The following is a 24,974-nucleotide window of genomic DNA, read 5'->3' as shown; positions in this document are numbered from 1 at the left end:
AAAAATGGTCTTCCTAGAGCGTAGGACAGGCAACTGACCTGAAGCAGGAATAGGGGTGTCTATAAGGCAGCAAACAGGTCAGAAATCTGTTTTATCTTCAGATAAGTGGATCCTATTCTCATATCACACGCCGACATGGGACAGGAGAAAAAAACCATAAGACTAGACAACTAAAAGGATATTGCCTAGTTTAACAAGAGCTGTAAATAAATTCAGAAAAATATATATTGCAGACCAGTTTGCATTAATACTTACCTTTGACTGGACTGAACGGCCCAAAGATAACAGCAATTTCGAGGATCATTCTCAGGTTCTTGAAAAGTAACAGCATAGACAGGAACTTTACCTCCTTCAATTTGAACATGGTATCTAACCAAATAAAATATAATGCATTACAAAATGTATGCCTTGGTAAACTACACTATCAGCATGGTATTCACACATAAGTAGAGACACAAAAGGCAAGAAAGCAACAGAAAATCTTCACATTTATAATGAAAAAAAAATGAATATTTGTACTGCCTACTTGGCTGAACTGCCAGCACAGAAAATAAACCTTTAATGATTCCTCTTAATAAAGGCTTAGCATAAGTGGTGAAAAAAAAGCTTATTCTTCACTAAATCAAGCACTACATGTTAACACTTGAACATGCTGTTCAGAGTACTCAAATATATCTTTTTACAGGATAATGTATTTGACACCAGAAAAGCAGCATTCCCCAACTGATTATTTTCGCTACATAATTTGAAAAGGGTGGGGGGGGGGATATCCTCTGGAACTGAACTGTGCCATTTTCAATTTCACCTGCAACTACACAAAACTGATGCCCCAGGAACGAACAGCATGGTTCAGTGCCGGAAGATTTCTCACATTCAGATGAGAGAGAGAAGGGGGGAAAAAAAAATAAATAAAAAAAAAAACAGAAGATAGAGCTGTAATCATCATTGCATCAAGAAACATCCCAGCAATAATGTTGAAAAAAAAAAAAAAAGTATTTTATGCTTAAAGCTGCAGTTCAGTCAATATCCTGCATGTGTGTTTTTTTTATATAAATCAGATCTGTAGTAAGAAAAAATACTTTTAGCATTTTCTGTTATTAAAAAAACAACTTTGAAAGACCAATTTTCTTGTATTCTATTTTAACAGCCATTTGCTACGGCACTGCCCCTTCATGTCCTGTCACAAGCCCTGGCACACCTCTTTGTCAGCCCTGCCCTCCCTCTAGCACATGTCAGTGCAGGAGTGCTCATGAATATTCATGAGCTTCCACTGAGTGACAGAAGCAGAAGAAAAACATATCCCTTCACTAATGATGTCACCAAATTTCGCCGATCAATACACGGAGAACGAATTGACCTGCATATATACAGTTATTTAGGTAAGTAGAGATTGCCCACATGAAACTATTGAAGTAAAAAAAATTAAAAAAAAAAAAAAAAAAGACTGAACTGCAGCTTTAAGGAAAGAAAATGTATGAGGTTGCTCATAAAACAGAGCTAAACAGGTCGCACAACCTAAACTGGCAACTGAAGCAATGGAAACAATGTGTACACAATACCAGTGATTTCCAACCTTTTTTGTTTGGAGGAACCCTTGAATTATTTCGAAAAATCTCGGGGAACCCCTATCTGGCCGACACATAATAGGTTCGACAGGGGTCAGTCACAAAATTTCACACCTCACGAGCCACCTCTATTTCCTACGATCTACCCATGTATTTATCTCCCATCCGTCTCACTAACTCTCCCCCCTCCCGCCTCGCATGTATTTATCCCTTGCGTCTCACTCTTACTCCCTCCTGCCCCCTTCCTTCTCCCACTCACCCCTACCTTCCGTCAATTACCTCACTCTCACTCAATCCACCGTACAAAATACATACCAAAAAAACCCACCCCCAGTGGGGGTGAGGGGGGTCTGTGGTCCGTAGGAGGAACCCCTGAGACTGCTTCAAGGAGCCCTGGTTGGGAATCACTGACCTATATACTGGAAAAATATACCCACCATAGCAAACCCTCTACAATTCAATATGCTATTTTGTTCTCAAATGCAACTACAACACACTTCACTGCAAAATGCTCAAAGAACTACATTGGTCATCACTTGAGTCTAGGTGCAAAGTTCATCTTTCCTGTCTTGCCTTCAAATACTTTCTGGGCAAGCTACTAATCTATCTGAACAAGCTCCTCACCCCTACCACATGCAGAACTTAACATCTGAGATCTGACTCCAAAAGACTGTTCATGGTCCCAAGGTTCAACAAAGTATCCGGCCGCTCCTCCTCTTACCGTGCACCCCATAACTAGAACAATCTACCGGAGACTCACAGCCACCACCAGTCTAAGTTCTTTCAAAACTAAAGCTGTCTCACATTTTAATCTGGTCTCTAATGGCTACATACACATATAACTTATCTCTTACTGTGCATGCAATGTCTTGTATATAATGTATAACCCTGCTCACTTAATGTAAACATGTATTTGTCATCATAACTCTGTGCCCAAGACATACGAGAGGTAACTCAATGTATTACTTCCTGGTAAAACATTTTATAAATAATATTCTGGGAACAGAATGCACCGTTATGCTCTACTTAAAGCTACCTCCCAACTAAGGCTCCTCCCCCCTTTCTTACATGATTCTGGGGGTCCTCTGGAGCTGAGCAACAGATACTCACAAGTGAAGCTACCGGGATTCCTTCATGGTTTTAAAGGGTATTTTTAAATAATGCTGCGGCTTCCAATGGGCCCTCTAGATTTGATTTACATTTTTGTTTTGCCTGGAGAAAAGATCTAAACTTGGTAACTTCAGCTGTAAGTATGTATCTCGGGATCCAGGGCGTCCCCAAAGCGGAAACCGGTCCAGCACCAGAGGACCCCACTAAAAATTCTGAGGGGACTGCGACTTTAATTAACCATTGCAGCAGGTCCCATGGCGGGCGTCAATTGTCTTTAACAGAAATGTGCAAGAATGCTGAAGAGTAATCAACACGTAATATTCACAGGTAATACAAGTTGTTGAATAGAGCTGTGGTTACATATACATATAGACACAAAATATAGGCACACAGAGATATGGAAACGTGTACACTTATTCATATGACATGACTAATATCAAGTCTGCCAAAATGAACACTAAACCCTTTGCTGTAAGAGTCCAGCAACGCACTTAGCTGCAGGCTCCGCTGGGAATTTTTTTTTAAATTGTGTGACAAAATAAAGTGTAGTTTTAAGTCACTTACTCCCGCCTCAACGTTTTCATGTTCCACAAGGACAGATATCCATCAGAAAACCCGACAGCCAGCTGATTGGTCCTGCTTATGTAGCTGAGGGTGGATATTGTGGTTCCTGATGGAGCTAATAACTGAAGACAAAGATGACGTCTCTCTCTGGTTGCAGCTTCTCTGAGTTTTGGGATTTCCCCTGGAATCCTGCTCATCACTTCAAGGTCTACCCAAAAAAAAAAAAAAACATCTCAATGTTGCAACTGTACAAAGAGATCAGAAGATATACAATATTTCCTAATAATTTAGCTGCAAGAACTACAAAAGGAAGTACTTCCATCAGCAAATAAAACAATAACATTCTGCTGTAGCATGTAACCCAAAGCCAAAATAAGCCTCCCAAACATGTTACCTATTTGCTACAGACATGAATTCTAAAGTAATTTAAATTAAAAGGATAGAAAGAGAACAGCTACAACCAGTATGCCTTTAATGTGCAAAGTCAATAAATACCGTCAGTATTATATGGAATACAAATAAAAACTAAATATAATGGCAGTTTGTTGGCAAAAACACCTGTACCTGATGCATCCAGTTCATCCTGATTGCTTGACACATCATCCATACAAAGATCAATGAGAAGAACATGTCCAACATCCGTGACCACCGCTGCAACGCCAAAGAACCATCGCAAACTCTGATGCAAGTGCTGAGTGCTGGCACTGGCACCTCCGTGATTAATTATAGGCTCTACAGCAGTTACCTTGAAATATAAATTAGGCACATTAAAAATAAAATAAAAAGCAATACTGGATTCGTTACAATTAACAAATAAATATGGTATTAAATGTTTTCCATGGATGTGTTTGAGAAAAGGAATTTTGATTTGCTTAGAACATGCATTCCCCTTTACAATTATGTTTTCACTATGGGGTTATTTTCTAGATCACCTGTACTGCATAGTCATTTGACAACAGCACATTATAAAACAGCAGAATATGGTTACATTTTTAATGGTACAAAATGTTTCCACCTTTACCATGGCATACTATTTTTCAGACTCCCTACGTTAAGCTTCATTTTGCCCAATTATTATTTTTTTTAATTTTTTTGCATATATCAGAGCACAACGTGTGTTTGGTAATAAAATGTCATGTGTACTACCAAATAACTTACAACTCTTAGTCTGCAGGCCTGAAGGTGAACTGGTAGACACAAACAATTTTGGTGCAACCACAGCTTTCAAGAACCAAAGTTATTCCCTCTACAGCATATGTCAAATTGAATTCAATATCACCGCCAGTGTATTGGCATTAAGTGATTAGGCTCCAGGTAAGATGTTCTGTAGGACGTGGTCTTGACCACTATGTATAATCCTCCAAGGAACTTGTAAGAAAAGCACTATGCATGGTACGCTGTGATATCATGAAGAAGTGATGATCAGTGGTATGCGTAAACATGTGGAAACAAAAAATATAACGGATGGTGCAATATTGTTATATAACAGGTAAGTGGTCTTCTCAAGGTCTAAGGATATTATACTCACAAATGTGAGGATGAATCAGTGTTCGTAATGGTATCTTTAAGTTGTGTCTCTTCAGTTAGGAGGGATTAGCTTCAACAATGGTGTATAGGTGAGTCCCTTAAATGGTTAAACACAGAGAACCAAACAGTGCGCGATCTGGATAAAACTGTATTATAATGGTAGGTATATTACAATACACTCACATGATGTATGATGTTTTTAGGCATTTAGATACACAATCGATCTTGCCTCCGGTTTCTTTTAGCTTTCAGCTTCCCCTCTACTCAGCGTGCGTCTCACGGCTGCGTTCCAGCAGATGCGGATGTGACGTCAGCTAGGCTGGGGGGTTCCGGTTGGCGAAGCAGCTGTGGATCACCTTCACTCTACGCGTTTCACCTTTCTCGGTTTCTTCAAAACCGAGAAAGGTGAAACGCGTAGAGTGAAGGTGATCCACAGCTACTTCGCCAACCGGAACCCCCCAGCCTAGCTGACGTCACATCCGCATCTGCTGGAACGCAGCCGTGAGACGCACGCTGAGTAGAGGGGAAGCTGAAAGCTAAAAGAAACCGGAGGCGAGATCGATTGTGTATCTAAATGCCTAAAAACATCATACATCATGTGAGTGTATTGTAATATACCTACCATTATAATACAGTTTTATCCAGATCGCACTGTTTGGATCTCTGTGTTTAACCATTTAAGGGACTCACCTATACACCATTGTTGAAGCTAATCCCTCCTAACTGAAGAGACACAACTTAAAGATACCATTACGAACACTGATTCACCCTCACATTTGTGAGTATAATATCCTTAGATCTTGAGAAGACCACTTACCTGTTATATAACAATATTGCACCATCAGGTATATTTTTTGTTTCCACATGTTTGCGCTTACCACTGATCATCCCTTCTTCATACTCACCTGGGATTGAGAGAGCAATCCTGCACTGGGTCACAGCAGCATCCAAAGAATTCGTTTGTATCACCACATTTATATAATAATTGGTTTTGAATGTTAATACAGTGTTAACACGTGTTTTTATTTAGAATTAGAGCGCCACTATTGATATATATATTTTTGCACATGCTGTGATATCATGCCTATGAATTTTCACAATTAACGCCACATCTAAATTAGATATTTCTTAAATTCTGAAGAGGTTAAAAAAATGTTTATTTTAGATGCTCCATAGCTTACTTAGTCCTTCCAAATTAACTGCAATTCAGATACAGCTTACCAAGCAGAGATGCACTATAATCTGGGTGATAATATCGGTCATATTTCACATGTGGCTGGTAAACAGAGCGCCAAAGTAAACCAAGAATAAACTCACAAAAACGAATATTCAATACCCCACTCTTTAATTTAAAGTTGCATGGTCACGTCTTTTTTAAAAATAAATGCAGCTGTTTTATAGCTTTAAGGCAAAGTATCAAAGCTGCTGATTGATCGACAAAGATCCCTGCTTCACCAGGTTCACATTATGGCCGCCTATTTCGAGAGAAAGTGTTGTGCTTTTCTTATAGCAATCCAAGGAAGATTAATACATTAAAACTCAGAGAGCATAACGAGTTGGGGGGGGGAAAAAAACCATGTACGTTTTATCCAATACAACTAAATTCTTTTAACAGGATTTTGAAGATAATGCTGCTTTAACCCTTAAAGTGCCCATAACATTTATTGGATGCCTCAGGGGCTGCTAGCCTAATGGCTCATAAGACAGGCACATATCTACTAAGCAGTGCTATGCCATAATTCTCACATTGCATTCATTTGCTGTAAGGTATCTTATGGCATAGCAGTTGGTGAATGAGAGCATCAGTATTTGTAATGCATTTTTCTAGTTTCATGGGGAGATCACAACAGTTCTTGCTCAGAGAGCACCACAATATTCAGAACAGAGATGAGGACTTCCTCTTCCATTACTGATGTTGAGAAGGGGTTGTGCCCATGTATTATCTACACAAATTATCCCATTGTCTTCGTGCCGAATATCCGTGACATTGATGCTGGACCTGGACACTGTTGCACAGGGAAAGTTAAAATAACCCAACCAATGTTATGAGCCCCTAAAGTTCTATTGGTGTATAAATAACATGTACCACAGTTGAAAGAAAGAAGACTGCTTTACAATATAAAAGCATACACACCGTTCCAGGAAGGACAACTGCTTTAACAACTCTCGATATCCCCACATCGTACAAGCAGAGAACACTGCCTTCTGTTTCCACTAGTCCCACAAGCAGGCCAGTCTTCTTCTGCCAGGAAAACTCTTTCACAGCCAGGACAGTGGGAGGTCGTTCTGTCACACCACTAAAATGATAGGCAGACAGCCTCTCGCATGTCACAGAGTTAATCACTTCTAGCTGTGGCCCACATGCCAGGCAAGCCAAACCATTTCTCCCTATAAAGAAAGTCAAATGTGAAAATATGAAAGCTGCACTTATGACTTTTCAGGCTATTGATGTTTGGCTAAGTGACATTTATGACCAATCTACATCACGGTTTCCCAACTTGTAGTACAAGTAGCACTGGTTGTAAACAAGAGGGATTTGCAATACTAAAACATGTATACGCACACATTTTTATTGTTAACCTTCAATAATCAACTAACAGTGGGAGGAAGTAGATATAAGTACGGGGTATTGATACTCTGGGTACACCTGTTGACAGCTGCTGGTATGTGAAATTATGGTACTTTGTTTTAGTGCTGCAGAACAAAATATCGCTGGTAACCCTCTGACCTAACCTAAATGACTAGGACTAATTAATCTGGGATGTCAATGTGATTACTTTTCAAATCCTTGTAATATATAAATGTACATTCTTTAGCTCGGAATAAGTAAAATGCTATTTTTTTGTTGTTGAATATCACAACAGTTACACCAGAAAAAAAAAAATCAATTTGGTCTTACAGGTGAAATCCCACATTCGGCCAGTTGAATTTCTTAAGGGCTTCTGAATGGGGACATTTGTTTTCTTTATCCCTATCCCACCCTGGGAGAGCCAATAAATATAGGGCAGAGGGGACCCTGGCTGTACAAGCACTTGCTGATCACACAGTAAAATCACACAAAAGGGAGTAAGTAGCCAGGGAAAACCAAACCCCACCCAGGTGTAACGTTAAAAAAATAAATAAATAAATACTTAGCAGGGGGGTCAGATTTGGGCAGGAAGAGGTAATTAGGCAGATGACAGCCCTTAAACAAGTCACCGGAATTAGGAGGGATTGTCACTTTAATGAAATTGCGAGAACTGAGCAATAGCATTTTTATTTTACAAAGTGTTCTATTTGCTAGTTTTAAATGTTCGATGGTTATTTAAATTAGTGATTTCACTATCAAATATACTTTATTAAGACAATACGCTCCTTTTTAAAGGTGATCTTACCTGTGACAAACTTTCCACGAAGGACAGATTCTATGTTTATTTCATCTTCTTCAAGAGCTTTTATTGTTACCTCAGGAAACTGCAGCAAACTGCTGGTTACTTGTGCAACCAAGTTCTGCATGTTTCCTCCTATGGTATAAGAAAATAGCACAAATTAAAACATATACAGCTGTGCAAATTAAATACCACCACAGATTGAATGAAATGATTCAGTAAACCATAAACGTGTTCTTATTAACAAATGCACACAAACACTACGGCCGCGTTCATGGTCGGCGAGATAACGTGGAGAAGTGCACAACCGGCGCGATCATAATGCCTTAAGGCAGTGATAGCGTCTATAGAACGCGCCAGTGCGAGAAATCAAATAAATTTGATTCCACTGCGCGATGGCCAGGCCACGTGACCGGTTCGCCCAATGAGGGCGAACCAGCTCCGTGACATCACTGCCACACCACCATCGCATCTAGCATGGCCACAAAACGCTCCCGCTAAAAAACGCGGGTGACGTCACGCACACGGAACCCAGCCTAATGTTGACTGAAGCACATTATAACCCAGATAATATACCCAGACATGATCACAATGATATTGGAAAGCATGCCTGACACCATTTAAAATAGCCCTTTTTTTTTTGTATCTTGAAGTAGCACAACCCGCTGATTTTTTTTTCTCCATGAACTAGGTGTTTCTCCGAGATCTCCAGATTGCCACTGACCCCTTAGTTTGTGAGATTTGTATTTTTGTGCCGTTTTGAACCCCCCCCCCCCCTAAAAAAAGAACAAATGACCACAGAATCACCCAAAGAAGCAGCGTCGTTTCCCAATAGCCAATGAAGGGAGCGCCGACACCGGAAGCTGTATTGTTATCCCAGTTTGCCCAGTGGACCCCAGGTTCAGGTAAGCCAGGATTGTAGCTTTAAGCAAAACATGCTTAGCTAATCTTTCAGAGAAGGAGAAAAACTGGAAGAGCACTACTGTGGGTATCAAAAAAGTAGAATGGAGGGTGCATATCCCATAAAAAGATTATTTATTGGTCATGGAAAAACAGGGCAATGGAAAACCCTACCAACGTTTCACGCTTCACAGAAAGCGCTCTGTGAAGCGTGAAACGTTGGTAGGGCTCTCCCATTGCCCTGTTTTTCCATGACCAATATATCTTTTTATGGGATCCGCACCCTCCTTTCTACTTTTTTGATACCCACAGTAGTGCTCTTCCAGTTTTTCTCTTCTATTAGCCTACCCTTTGGACGGAAGCACACCTGGGGACCCCTCACCTTTGGATCACATGGACTGTACAGCACTCAGAGTGAGTCAATCGCTTGCTACATGTTTTCCTGTTCAGGACTTTATTTAGACAATTGGTACGTTATAGGGTGTTATTATGCTCAATCTTCCTGGTGTTATTGTTAACAACAGCGTTACTTATTAGTGAGCTTACCATCTGGGACTGCAACCCAGTACCTGTCTTCTATCAAGTTTATGTCTAGGGGTCCCCCCTACAAGTATCTGGTTATTCATTCATTCATCCTACTGTTGGGATCTTTAGCATTACGAAGTCACATGGTCTTAGCTAATCTTTCAGTCTGCACCTTTAGCTTTTAATAGAAAGCAGAATTCTCTCTAAGTGTTATGTTCTCTATTCACTCTTAGAACAAGTTGCTGTTGCAGCCTTGTTAGTAATCTTCATGTTTTCAACAATTCCTTACATTTAAAAAAAAAAATAAAAAAAAAAGGTATAGTGGCTTGTATATGAATGTTTTTCATCCTTTCTAAATAAGAACTTTGTCTCAAAGTATGGGATCAGGGCTCTGATTGAATACTAATTTTATGATTCTCATAGGGATATAAAAAAAAAAAAAACAGTTGAGACTGAACATTTATATTGCTGCACACGATTAACATTACTGCTGTGTTATTGATCTGAAATGCAGTCATAGGAAGCAACAAAAGCTTTCTACCACATTGATAATTTACTCCTGCAATTTTTTTTTAGAGTTTTATCTATTTTACAGAAATCATAAGAAAGCAATTTCAAAAGAATCCACAAAGTTGTTTTATAAACCAAGTCCTTTCCGCTAATTTGTGTGTATTTGGTGCACCGATGGCACTTCTAATGCAGATGTTCTCATTCTTTTATAAAGCATGCATGGCTAGCTAGCACTGTATAAATAATAATGGACATTCAAGTTGTGGGCCACAACTCTAATAAGTTAATTTAACACAGTGCCAAAGCAACACCTGTTAGCAACAGTGTTGAAAGAGGAGGGGGATGGAATGATGCTGCACGATTCTGTCAATACCGAATAGGACGCTTGAAAATGTATTCCTATAAAAATGCAAGGTGTGTCTTCAATTATCAAAATACTAGCACAAGCAAGTTCAGCTGTGAGTAATGGTGCACTGCAGTACCAGCATGAAATGATAGGAGCAAACTACAAGGCGTTCAAACATTGAAAAAGTGTGATACAGCTGGTCAAGCAAAGCAATGGTTTCCCGAGCCTATTAAGAATATAGATTCAAATGCAAAAACGGCAGCGCACAATATTTATTAAATAAATCACCACCAAAAGGAGGTACACACAGACCCTCCCAATTGTTTCGCACCTTATGGGTGCTTTATCATGGAGTACAGAGCTGTCCAACTAGGATCCATTATATACATTCTGGAATTTTAAAATTCGCACCAAAAATACAGTGACTATAATCTGATGCCATCACCTGTGATCTCTTGCAGAGGAGGCAGTACTGTACATGCAACTTCTGCTACTTAATGAATCTGCTAATTAAATGCTCCCTAGATCGTGGAAAGAAGATAAAATATACTAGACATTACAATTATAAATCTAATCCCTAACATTGGTCATGTAAATGATCAATGGAGACAGCTACTGGTTTTGGCACTGGGGAACAATAACATCTACAGGGTCTTACAAGAACCAAGTCGTTTCTTATATGTAGTGTAATAACAACACAAGTACTTTCAAGGTTACGGTTCCACTCAAACCCCATGAAGATGTTAAAGATTGAAGCAAACAGCCGAGTGATAATTGCCGATGCTTGCCGAATGCCCTGGATAACATAAGTCTCAGACGTTCCACTAAGGGCTGGGACCCGCTGCGCCCGGTGGTGCGGGCGGCCACGTGAGCGCAACTCACTATTGCTGTTTAGCCTCACGATCCGGTCCCAGTCCCTCCTCACTGCCAACTGACTACGTACTGTGACGCGTCAGCCAGCAGGGGATACCAGAGAATTGTGTTCTCGTGCGACGACGCGTCACATGGTACGCGAGTCAGCCAATGGGGAGGAGGGAAGGAGCTAGATGGGAGGTGCCTTGGGCGGGGAGCAGGGAAGGAGCTGCAGGTTAAAGTGTGTGTATATGTGTGTGTATGTATGTATGTGTGTGGGGGGGTGGACGGCACCACGATCAGATCCGGCACCACGATCAGATCCCGCCCCCCTCCCTCCCACTCTGGCTCCCTACAGACCACATATCGCGGTCTGTGTCTGTCAGCGCCCCGCCTGTCTGCAGTGCGGGCGCGCTGACTGAGGGAGCGGGGCCTTAGCCTTAACCTCAAAACGTACACTGTGGAGCCCAGAGTAAACCTTTCTAAATGCTCCTTCAAAGGGGACAGGAATATCACATTTGATTCTTTACAAGACAGAAAAGTCATCCAGTGGAGTAAGAGTGCGACAAGTCTCACTTTTTGAAGTGAAACTTCTTTACTGGCATACCAACCAAACAAAAATTTGCCTTGGAGTAAATCACCTTTCATGGTGGCAGAAGTACAGCCACGGAAGTGACGTCACTGCTGGCAGAAGAGGCTGTCAGTATTGCCAGCTAGCCGTGCTTGCGCAGTAGGTGCCGGATCTGGCTAGGCGCACCTGTGCAGAAGGCACCGGCGCACCAGCAGCAGGACACGGAAACACCACACAAACACGGAATTTACAGTTACAATAAATATAGAAGTGCAAATAGCTAAAACGCGCGTTTTAAGTCAAACTTCTATGCGTTGACATGAAATGATGTTTCATTCTTAATTAAAAACCAAATACAATGTGACAAAAGTTTCACATGCGCGTGCTCGGCGCACACTTTTTTTGCCCAAGGGAGACTTTAAAATATGGACTTAATATTAATTTTCAAATGCAAAAAAGGTTATTGTAATGTTTTTGTATCATGAAGCACGCTTATAAAGGCACATTGAATATAGTTGAATGTAAGGCAGGATGAGGGGACAGAACTGTACCCTGGCAGTGTCCCAAAACAATAAAGAGGGAACCAATTTAAAATAATTATTATGCAAAGAATATAATTAGGTGAATATCAAATGACAAAATCGATGAGAATCAACCTCATTTATTTAAAAAAAAACAAAAAAGGGGGGGGGGGGGACTATGTTTCAAAAGTGTATTTTGGGATTCAGTTTTCTAAGCAGAAAGGGGAGGAAACTTGTAGTGAAGTTTTAACATTCAATAAATTATCATCCTTTGTGGGCTCCAAGTTGTAACCACTTTGTCATGAGGTCTGACACTCCGGGGGCCCCATGACAGTGGATATGTCATGACTTTAGAGTGCGTCTATTTTTTAATGCGAGATCGTGTTCTGCAGGACGATGGAAGGAGACGCTTCTTGCGTTTCCAGGTCCACCAATCACGTGAAAGCAATTTGCTGTTGAGGAGGGAGGACGGTTCATCTGTAGTTAGAAAGCCCACTAGATTTTATGCCGTGTGGCATACTTGATCCCACTTAGATCTGTTTGCCCTGCTTCAGTACATGCTTTGCTTTTTTATTCCGGCACATACCGCCTGTGCGTCTCACTAGGGCTACTAGTGCACCCATAGTATCTTGTGATTTGAGCAGATCTCTTGATGCTTCATGAGAAGAGACAGAACCGCTTCTTCGGGTGAGATGTTCGCTCCATCTAGATTCGGAGCATCAACAAGCGATTTCTGACTTATTTTCATGGTGTTGAATCTTATGAATAGTCATCTTCAATTGGGGGATGCCCCTTCTCAGATTATCACTGATTTGACCCCCCTCCCCATATTAACCAATCTGACTGGAATTTGTTCAGCACTGAATACTAGAGTATGAGTCTCTTTAAACGAGACTTCTGGTTAAACGAGGTTCCAATACAAATTTCTCTCAGGGCAACACTGGTCAATACATCATGTAAATCGTCTTGCAGTTTCTGTGGGGTGAGCTCGAAGAGTACGGTTTCCAGAGAAGGTAGGCCAAAACTGCCCAAATAGATTTAGCAAATAATCTAATTTGTAGCGTAGTGATCTTTTGCCTGGCTGGATTAGAGCAGTGTGATCGGGGACTTGCATAATACTAATCTTCCTCTATCTGCAGCAATGGCCCTGGTACTCACCATCTTTTGCAGGATCCTCTGCTCGATACATGCAGTTGCTCCCAGTATGTAGGTCCCCGAATACAAAAAAAAAAAAACACATCGCAGAATGTTCATTCTCAAGACAGACACATTTCATGGCCATTTTCTCCACAATTACAACGATGTTTTCTCCCAAGGACTTTCAAACACCTTGTTGATCAGATCCTTAAAACCAGATCTTAATCTGACTGGCAGCAGTGTCAGTCAATCCTTTGGACTTTTCTGACTGCTACTTTCTATGCTCTTGGAACATTTTTGCTCCTACGGTCTCTTACCATTAGTATTTTTTTCCTTCTGCCTTATAAATTCAAACTCAGTCCTTATTTATTCTGTCCCTCAACCCATTCACTGACTGTTGTCAATGGTCTCAACATATTTTTGCAGGCAAGATTCTCTGCTCATTTTCACGACTCCGCTCCCCCAAAATGTTGGGTTGCTATAGAAATCTTTTGCTGCAGGGTCCTTCTCGCAGATCTGCTATTACTAAGCAAAGTCACCGCACAAACGTTTGTCAAAGTGAAGGAAAGAAAGTGTTTCTCAGCTAAGAAATAGGAGTAGGAAACGGGGGTGTTTAAGTCCCCCTTACATCCTCTACATCAGGAGCAACAGTGTTTCTAGTTTCATAAAGCTGAACATAGGGCACTATTGCCACGTTTATCCTGCAAAACTGACACAGCAAAATGTTGCAGTATGAGAAAGTGCAACATAAACAATTCTTAAAACATCTACACAAGCAGACTATTCTGAATTGTGCTTAAAAAAAAAAAAAAAAACCAGCATGTTGCAAACACAGTGACATGGTTAAGGCACTACAAATACTTTTGAATCTCACTTTGTTATTCTCTTAAGTGTGCAATTCTGCAAATTAAAACGGAACTACTAGTAAGTAGCATAAACAGAAAAAAAAGAAACCTCACGTTACAAAAGTATTCTGCTCAAAGTCCCAAAAAAATCTTTTTATTTAGGCAGCACAGGACACACATGGGAACAACTTTTACCTAGAAGCCCATATAGAATGTTTTTCACCTGTACCATGTCCATCATCACTCTTTTTGAATAACTTTAACGCAGTTCATCTTCGTAATGAAAGGGGTTGACCATCCTTTAGTATGACGATAGAACTGTACCAATATTATAGTAATACGATATAAAAAAAAAAAAAAAAACGCGAGGAGTGCTCAGGACTCCCCCCCCCGAAGGACAATGCTGTTGTAAACAAACATTTAAATAATAACTGTACATTTAAAGATGATTATGTGTACTTCTTACTCTTCATATTATGTTAATTACATGTCTACGCCATTTGCTGCATATTACATTAAAAAAAACATTTAAATCCAACATGCACAAGTGATCACAAGAATTAAACTGGTTAATATGATTCACCTCCAATCCAGCAACTCCATGTCAGCACTTTCTGTGACTGTTACAAGTCAATGCAAAACACTTGAATCAAACCAAAATGGATCAATATATGCAAGTCACATCAAGCCTCATTGAAATCTGTAGGGGTAATCTGTGTGTGCAAGAGGATGAAAGGCCTGTAGGAAGTAATACATCTCAAAGTTATACACTGCTGACTTCTCTAGCAGTGAAAGATTTGAGGGGACTATTAATGAAATATTTGAGACCAAATACTTCTGTGTAATTAATGGAATAGGATGGTCCTAATGAGGGCTATGGTAGTGCACTGCTACATGTTGTGCAATGATCGAGCTTTCTAAATTGAGTGCATGCAGTAAAGCTAGTCTGACAACCACTATGCTGCCAGATGGTCCAGCAAAATATGGAGTAGCAAAAAAATAAAAAATAAATAAAATACATCCTAGGTATCTGATTGACATTTAGAGGCAACTGATGCATCCAAGCGGAGGGTAGTGCAACGTGGTGCAAACGCACAACCTTTAGATTCACATAAAAGCAAAATGTATAACTTCCTAGAACGTGACCCAAATCAATGCCTATAGGACCAACTAACAAGTGCAAGAGGCTGGTCCTCACTTAAACATCTTTGCTGCCAAAGGTGAACTGATTCCTTAGGCCAGTGGTTTCCAACTTTTTTTGGTTAAGGAACCCTATGTGAAATTTTGTGGAACCCAAACAGCGAGTCTGAGATCGGATGTATTGTAAATTCTTCTGTATTTTGTACAATTTAAAAATGATCTGAAAATTACAGGAATCCCTAATGCCCAAAAACCCAAGGGTCTAAAGCCATGTTTATAGTGAGCTTGATGGCACGTGCGATTTCACGCGCTGCACAAAGTGCAGCAGCTCTATCGGGCCGCATATAGTGTGCGCTGAAGAGCAGATTTTTGAAAATACAAATGATTTTGTTTTCGCGCGGCGGCATCACGTGAGCGGTTCAGCCAATGAGGGCAAACCAGCCTGGTGACGCGTCCGCCATGCCTCCCCATCGCCTCAATCCTAACAGCACACATCGCTCGGGCAAAAAGTGTTCCGTCACACCCCTACTATCAGCCTAAAATAGGAGCACTCAACTGCAGTCCTCAAGCCCCCCTAACCCCAAGGTCAGGTTATCCTAGCTTCAGCACAAGTGGCTCAATCAGTCCCTGCTTCAGCAGAGTCTACACAGACCCGAGCATCACTGTGCCAATGAAGGGACAGCCTTAAACCTGACCTGTTGGTGCCTCGAGAACTGGTATTAATCACCCCTGGTCTAAGGGGTGATGCTACTGAAGACGATGTGGGGGCGAGAGGTTACCTACATGTCAAGAGTACACGCCTTTGTGACGGAGAGCTGCTGCTTGCAATGAGCAGGAATCAGTCTCCAAGTCATGTGGGGAGGAGGTGTCTCCGACCAGCAGTAGGCGCCTCTGTGCTTCTCAACATGTGGAGGGAGCTCCGTTCACGGAAGTCTTGGGTTGCAAACGAATTCAATGTCTGCAACTTCCAGTGAATTGCATTGAGATGAGGGGGGGTCGTTTTCAAACAAGGAAGCAGAAAAGTAACATGTTTTTCAGTAAATAAGCAGGGGGATCCCCCAGATGAACATGCAGAGGTGGTCAGCACGTAACACACACACACACCTCCTCCCTCATTAGGACATTACCTGAGCGCAGAGTCCTCCTCTCGGTGTCAGACCTCCCCTGCCCCCCACCCCCGAGGTCTCGTGTCTACACAAACTCGCGCATCACCGGGCGGGCTGCGCAGATAACGGGCTCGGGGGGTCTTGGCCTCTCGCACCTTTACAGGTGACTGCGAGAACGAGGCGACGACGTGTGGAGTCCCGGGAAGAGGCTGGAGACACCGCACGTGTGTAAATCGCGACTCCCGTTCTGTTGCGATATCACCGCGGTCACAAGCGGTGTGTGTATGCCTCTCAGGCCTGGGAGCGTGACGACAACACCGCGGCCGCCATCTCTGATCCGCCCTCTCTCCTCCTCCAGGCCCTGCTCTCTGCGCCGTGACGTCACGCGCATGCCCGGCGTGGCTTCGTTTGGACAGAGGCTGGTAGGGAAATGCCAGGAGGGAGCGCGCGCCAGCGTCACGCGTCGGGGCTCTCGCCGGCTCGCGGTTGGACGTTTGGGAACTGGGAAGGAGGGCGCGAGAGTCTCGCGAGGTTCGCACGTGCAGGGACCCCGCCTACCGGCTCGCAGTGTGAAGGCGGGAAGATGTTTTTTTCCCCCCCATTTTTTTTAAATAAGCCGGACATGGAAATGACTGCGCATATTCCGCTGCTTTCGTCTACTTGTGTATATATATTATACTAATTGTTACTATAATTACTTTGGCTGTGATACAGTTGTTTAATGTCTACAGAGTTTTGCATATACACACGTATTTGTAGTTTATGTATATGTTGTATCTGTATGTATGTACATAGCGCTTCACAGTAGTAATACACGTGACAATCGTATAAATAACAAATAATACAAATAACGCATCATGGGAAGAAGTGCTTCAGACATAAAAGTAACTTTTAGGAAGAGGAGCCCTTGCTCCGAAGAGCTTACAATCTAATAGGTAGGGGGAACATACAGATACAGTAGGAAGGCATTCTGGTAAGTGCAAGTGAAAAGATGTATATATAGTGAAGTGCGCTACTGTCAGCATTAAGTAATATAAAGATATGGAGTATGCAGCTAAAAATACCAGTCTACAAATCCTGTACACCCACAGTGATAAACACAATATTAATTGTACATAAAATACAAAACCGTGTAATAAAGTCAACAAATGGAGCGTCTGCAGCTATGAACAAGGGGGGTGCCGAGGCACCCCCTAACACTAAAAGAAAAAATCAAGAAAGACAGCGCAAAACCGCTCATGTAGTGTTTTAGTAAAGTAAAATACTGTAAACAAGTATTCTGCGTACATCAAGATAGATAATCACAGGCACATCATGGGTTAAGACGGGTGAGCAAACTTTTTATGCCGAGTCCCCCTTTTCATCCATGAAATTTCTCTGATCCCCCCTGCCTGATGTAATCAATCACATGGAAAAAAAAAAAAACCTTTATTAAACGGTATACAATGTAAATACAAATATGTCTAAATACTTATTTCAACAGCTCGCGCTTGCAAAATTAGGCTGCGTCCACGCTGCTGCTGAGAGCAGCGACATCACCAACTCTCCAAGCATGAGCACAGGGTGTCCTGCATAATTTTGAAAGCACGAGCGGGGGGCGTGGATCGGGGCTATTTCTGTGTGGCCGTGTGGCCGTGTGCGTGTGCGCGTGTGTGCATTGACTGCTGCTGAGCATGCTTCAAAGTCAATTTTGTTTGTCTCCCCAAGCACCAAACATGGGAGAGCGTACACCCCCCAGTTTGTGCACCGCTGCATTCAATCACAACACCCATACAGACACAATCACAACACACACCACACACACTCAATCACAACATAATCACAACGCACACTCATATCACAACACACACCACACACACTCAATCACAACACACACACAATCACACACATTCATATCACAACTCACACCACACACACTCATATCACAACACACACACATCACAACACGTGTTGTGATGTGTGTGTGTTGTGATATGAGTGTGTGTCGACAGAATCGAATGCATATGATTTAGCAAATAATTTCAAATAGGACCATCCTACGCGTTTCATACCGCGAACACTGTGGAAGTGGCGTTAACGCTACGAAACACGTAGGATGGTCCTATTTTAAATTATTTGCTAAATCATATGCATTCGATTCTGTTGACAGCATATCACCTGCACTGTTTTGACTGTTGCTGCTGGCTGCACTAATTACGTGCAGTCACCTGTGGACTAACAACGGCGCTCACTAAGTGCCATCACGTTCTATAGTCCTAGCCTCAGCAGTGTATGTATTTGTTCTCTGTACTCTGTGCGGTCAATTCGGCGTGGCTACTTCCCGCTGTGGTTCCCGCTAGTCGCTGTATCTACCCCCTGCTCTGTGCAAAAGGGTAGACTAGGAGGCTGTTGGTGCTATTTACTATCCGGGACTTTTTCAATTACACATTGGACTTTTGGGAGTTTGTGTGCTATTCACCTCTGGATGTGGCTCCCGAGTGACGTCTAACTCGCCCCCTCCTAGCTGGTGAGAGGAGATCTGCTGATATTGGACCACCGGGACTTTTTACACCACGCTTTGAGCCCCGCAGGACTCTGTTTACCGGACATCGGTGACGCCATTGAAGCGTGTTCCAGTATACGGAAGGATTCTCCTGACGGTGGGGATTTCCAGGAGGATTCATTGTGCCTGTGTGAGAGGTCACCTACCTGTAAATGAAAACCTTATTCCCTACCTGCTCCGTATCCGATGACCGGTAACATATCTTAACCCATGATGTGCCTGTGATTATCTATCTTAATGTACGCAGAATACTTACTTATTTACAGTATTCTGGTAAGTGCGTCTGCAAGGGGCCAAGGTTTATGTATCATATATTAGCCATGGAGCTACTCGTATGCTTCCTTAAGCAGGTGTGTTTTGAGTTGGGTCTTAAAGGTGGATAGAGGGTGCAAGTCAGATATTGAGGGGAAGGGCATTCCTGTGGTGTGGGGCAGGCAGTGAGAAAGGTTTAAGGCGGGAGGGGGCTTTAGATACAAAGGGGGTAGAGAGAAGACATTCTTGAGCAGAACGCAACAGTCGGGATGGTGCATAGTGACAAATTAGGGCTGAGATGTAAAGAGGGGCAGAAGAGTGTAAAGATTTAAAAGTGAGGAGGGAATTGAGTGCGAGATGCTGGGTTTGATAGGAAGCCAGGAGAGTGATTTCAGCAGGGGAGACGCTGAGACAGATTTAGGAAAGAGTAGACTGATTCTGGCAGTAGTGTTAGGAAAGATTGTAGGGGAGACAGGTGACAGGTGAGAGGCAGGAAGGCCAGACAGCAGGAGGTTACAGTAATCGAGACAGGAGAGAACGAGGGCCTGTGTCAGAGTTTTAGCAGTCGAGCAACAGAGGAATGGGCGTACCTTGGTAATATTGTGGAGGAAAAAACGACAGTATTTTGCTACTTTTTGTTTGTAATGTCTCATGCCAGTACAGACAAAGTCCTGCACATAAATGTGCCTCTGGACAAAACAGAACAGACTTAGATTCAGGATTATTGCAGCTCTTCTCCTACTAATGACAGTAGGACTACACGCATTACATGTGGTTTCATTAGGGGTCAATTCCTCGAAGGATCACCACAGAACAGTCAATGATTGGAAGCCACAGATCTAATTAACTGAGAAAAATACCTGTCACAAAGCAATGCAAACATTATATTTTATATATACACACACACACTTTCAATGTCATTTAAATGGCATAAGTACAGAACCATGAACATTGTTATTGCAGTGTAGGACATTTGGCACATAGAAATGAGACAATAAAAGATGTACTTCCTAGTAATAATAGTTGTGCTTAATTAAAAGGTAACTGACTTATTGTGATCATGCAACTTAAAAGCCAGCCCAAGGAAATACTGTAGCTCTAATTTAAAAAAAAAGTAATTATGAGCACCTACCCTGCAGCCCAGTCCCTTAAACTAGCATTTACATGTTGTGAAGCAGCGAATGAGGCTACATGCTCATTTAGGATACTGTCCTGGAACTAGATTCCATATTCCTCTGTCTCCCTTTGCAGTTTATGGGATTCATTTCTCCCTAGTTAGCTGCCTGTTATTTTCCTTGTCCCAGCAGCTTGCTGCATGTGTAAAAGGCAACATTTTGATACACATGTTGTTTACATAGCCATAGTCAGTGAGTTGCTATAGCAACCTCAGCCTTTCTTTCAGAATGGGCTAGTCTGCTCTCCCCCTCTGCCTTGCTCACAGATGGTCTGTCCCCAGACTACCCAGATTCCCTCTCACTTCTTTTTACCTTCTACATTGGCTGAGTGAGTACATTCTGTTATTCTCTCCACTGGCAAGGCCTCATCCTTTTCACCTTTCCCCACTATCAAGCACACTCACCATAGAGACATTCTCCCACAACACCATCATCCACAAGTGCCTTTGTGAATCTATGCTTTCCCCAATAAAGTGAAGAAAAGACAAAGTACTTGTTGTGCTTGTAACAGGAACGAGTTGAAACTATCTGGGCTATTCATACTAAACGTGACTCTGGCCTCAGAATAGATACAGTTACTTAGTCGGTTTAACATTTTTTAAATAATTGCCTTTACTTTTCTGTTTCATCTTCCATGCACACCGCAGTGTGAAACGCTTAATTCTATCGCTTCTCATTTGTAGAAATACTGATATACTGTATATGGTAAGCCTATTTCAATTCATAAAAATGTTTCCTATTGTCCTTATTATAAGAAATCCTTAATAAATAAACAACAGTGTTCAGTGCAAATATAGATTTGCTGCTGCATTAATTTATTAGGCACAAGTTCCTATAAACTACAAAAAAAATCATTATTTACTGTACTGTATTTCTCTTTATTTGTGGTCAGACTTGTCAAGATGGAGCTGTGAGACCTGTATTTGCAAAGTTATTATACATAGTTATTAAAATAAACTTCAGATTTATGTTGAGAGCATACAGTATATTGAAAATTGAAAGGTTTATGAGCTTTAAAAAAATGGCCATAATGTTGTCCTCTTGTGTATGTAGAGAGCTGGTATACAATGCCTGCATGAGATAGACACAGCTGAAAACTGAATGCTCGAATAAATGTCATAGTACAGGTAGAGTCTATAGATGTTAAGGGTGGCACTTTCACAGGTGTTTTTGTGTTTCGGTGACTCTAAAGTAATACATTTCTTTTTTTTTTGGAGCAACACCACTTTGCTTTTTGTTTTTATCAGACATGGTTAAGGGCCTAAAATAAACCACTAAACCTTCACACAGAGTGTTCTGAATGATTTCCCTGACCTCCTGCCTTCTGATTTTGCAATTGTAGCAATTTTGCAAAGCGTCGTAAGAGAGTCGGATAAGCCGTTCAGGCGTCGTAAAAACGGCCATAGGGATGCATTGAATAGCATCAGATAAACTGTTCATCGTAAAACGAAGCGTCGTAAAACGAGGACTGCCTGTAATCCCCAAAGAACAGGGCATTACTGGCCAATAATGCTCTGGCTGGAAGAGTTGAAGTCCTGAGGCAAAGCCAAGGGACTTTAACCCAGCCAGGGCATTATTGGCCAGTAATGCCCTGTTCGGAGGGGATTATTACTATTATAGGCTAAATATAGGCTTTTTTTTTTTTTTTTTAATTCTTCATAAAAAAGATACACTTTTTTAGTCATATTGCTTTTTATCAGCATGATTGTCTACATTCTTATGCTTTAACTGCAAGTTTATTAAAAGGAAATTGTACATACACACAGCCCCCTCTATACACACACACACAAACACACAAACAGACACTGCAGACCCCCTCTATATACACAAACACATTCTGCCGCCCCCACTCCTCTACACCCACAAAACACACTGCAGCCCTCCTCCACCCTCTACACTCACTGACACACACACACTGCACCCTCCCTCTACACCCACAAAACCCTGTTCTTTTAATGTAACCATGTATTTTTTATAACTCTGTGCCCAGGACATACTTGAAAACGAGAGGTAATTCTCAATGTATTACTTCCTGGTAAAACATTTTTATAAATAAATAAAAGGCAGCGGCCACGCTGCTGCTGAGCTCGCTCATGCTTGAGATCGGTGACGTCACGAACTCTCCAAGCATGAATGATCGGCTGCCTACCCGCACCTCTCCATCCCAGACCTCGGTTTACGGATAATCTACCACTCTCCTGGCTCCAACCCTAGACTACGGCTCAATGGACATCTACCATCCCACTGGCTCCGCCCCTGGATCTCGGCAAGTACTCTCACTAACCCAATCTCTCCAACCCAGAACCGGCTATGCTGACTATCCACCCTCCAGATGTGGTCCCGCTGCTGTGGGTGCGTTGTCCTGTACTTTCCCACCTCAGTACCGGGGTCCCATCTTGTTCATGGAGAGCGCAAGCATTACACCCCCTTCCCTCCTCTCACTCCCCCCTTCCCTCCCCTCTCTCCCTCCTCCCTCATACCCCTCCCCCCTCCCCTCTCTGCCGCACCTCTACTCCTCCACTCTCTCTCATTGGTCCTGCTCTCCCATATATGCTCAACTGTGCCACTTGCACTTTGGCTGAGCATAGTTCCTGGTAGCGCTTGTTCTCCCACTTCCTGGTCCCTTGCCTTGCCTTGCTCCGTGTACCTTCGCCTTGCTTTCAGATTGATCTCCTGTGTACCGTCCCGGCTTACCTCTGACCTTCCGCATCTCTCCAATCCTGACCACGGCTTACGGACTTCTACATTCCTACTGGCATTAACCCCTTACCATGGATATTGGACTCTGACCATTCTACTGGCTCCTACCTTGGCAAGTATCAAGACTAATCTGATTTCTCCAATCCTGACACGTGGCCCCATGGCTGTGGGTGGCGTTTCTACCCATTCCCACCTCAGTACCGGGGTCCCGCCTTGTTTGTGGTGAGCACAGCATTACAGTATGCTCAGCCTCACAAACATGGACCCCATTGAGGTGGGTCAGGCCTTGTTTTCAGTTGGTGACAGGTGTTCCCAACTAGAGACTCATGTTGCATCCCTTGCACAATCTTTTGGGGCCCTTACGTTGCAACACCAACAGGCCAGTCTTCTGAGACCCGCGACCCCTTTTTTTGTCCTCACCGGCCAGCAATCTCTCCACTGAACCCTGTCTTCCTACACCCAATCACTACTCAGGCGACCCCCATGGGTGTCGGGGCTTCCTTAACCAATGTGCTATTCAATTCGAACTAACTCCTTCTCGCTTCCTCTCTGCAAGATCTACGGTGGCATACATCATGCATATACAAAAGCAGTGTCCCCGGCGCTAAAAGGTTGATGACCACAATACCATATCCCAAAGACAGTCCTGGATGGAATAACAGTCCTGGTAGATGAGTAATTGCACCAACAGGAGTTCTGAATGGAATGAATAGTCCTCAGAATCGATTCTAGGTGGTTTCTGTAATCACATAAGAACAAAGACACACCAATTGCGCAGTATTGCGCAGTATATAGACCACAAAGCCCTAACCAAAAAAATGGGAAAATCCCCACTTACAAGATATATTCTTGTTGGTTCAGGGGAGAGAATCTGTTGCAGGCTCCTTCTCCAACTCGATATCCACGGACCCCACGTGGTTCACAGGATGATTCTCCTTACACTGGATGGCACCCTCGAAGTGGCGACATCCTAGTAACATCCTAGTAACCCTACACACCGAGAGAGTCAGGCTCGTATTAAGTATGAAGTCTCAGCGTTGACTTTGATCCAGCCGGGATCAAGCTGTAATTGTACTGCTTCTGTTTTGGGATATTGATTTTCTGCCTGCTCCTGGGGGCGTTACACTATTAGTACTGGTATACACCCTGATACCAAGGCTGTCTTTGCGGCACGAGCATCCCGGCACAATTGACCGGATAGTGCTACTACTGTTGCAGGGATCACCATTACTGATACTAATTATCTTTCCAAGCAGTTACAAGCCAGAAATGGTATAATCTGATACTTATCAGCCCACAATACATACATCTCTCTAGCTAGGATTGCGTTTTACTGTTTCAGTTTAACATTATGTTTAAAACTGATAATGGATGTTTATAGACAGCAGAGTTTAATATCTATATAGATAGTTCCTCTAGATTATACTGACTGTACTACGCCATTTCTATAAGGGTTTTTTTTAAGTGTGTGAATGAATTATGTGTGTTTTTAAATGAGTAATTGAACTATTAAAACTTTTTTATTTTTTGGTTTAATGGTTCCCTCAGGGTTAAACAGCCCTAAACAGAATTTTTTCTGAAGGATCACTGCTATTCACTCTATTTCTTTCCGGCATTGAGTGCTAAAATAAAGGGGACCCTATCTGATCCTTCTGGGATCATCACTGTTAATAATACTGGATCTGTCTTACCCAGAGGTAAATCTTACCCCTGTCGCT

At 42.3% G+C, this 24,974-nt stretch overlaps 1 protein-coding gene across 1 annotated transcript in view; it reads right to left on the bottom strand.

Moving 5' to 3' along the window:
* Nucleotides 1-16,970, bottom strand: part of AHCTF1 (AT-hook containing transcription factor 1) — a 76,853-nt gene extending 59,883 nt beyond the window's left edge. Inside the window, exons 1-6 of the mRNA XM_075597069.1 lie at nt 16,609-16,970; nt 8,141-8,269; nt 6,901-7,154; nt 3,804-3,984; nt 3,240-3,447; nt 256-369 (exon numbers count right to left, since the gene is read on the bottom strand). Of these exons, the coding sequence (XP_075453184.1) occupies nt 256-369; nt 3,240-3,447; nt 3,804-3,984; nt 6,901-7,154; nt 8,141-8,261 (878 nt within the window). The 5' untranslated portion in view covers nt 8,262-8,269; nt 16,609-16,970. The remainder of the gene's footprint in view (nt 1-255; nt 370-3,239; nt 3,448-3,803; nt 3,985-6,900; nt 7,155-8,140; nt 8,270-16,608) is intronic.
* Between the last annotated feature and the right edge of the window lie 8,004 nt (nt 16,971-24,974).

This window comes from Ascaphus truei, chromosome 4 (assembly GCF_040206685.1).
Source record: "Ascaphus truei isolate aAscTru1 chromosome 4, aAscTru1.hap1, whole genome shotgun sequence".
Taxonomy (NCBI): domain Eukaryota; kingdom Metazoa; phylum Chordata; class Amphibia; order Anura; family Ascaphidae; genus Ascaphus; species Ascaphus truei.
The sequence above is the reverse complement of the archived record's forward strand: the minus strand, read 5'-3'. Positions and strand labels throughout refer to the sequence as shown.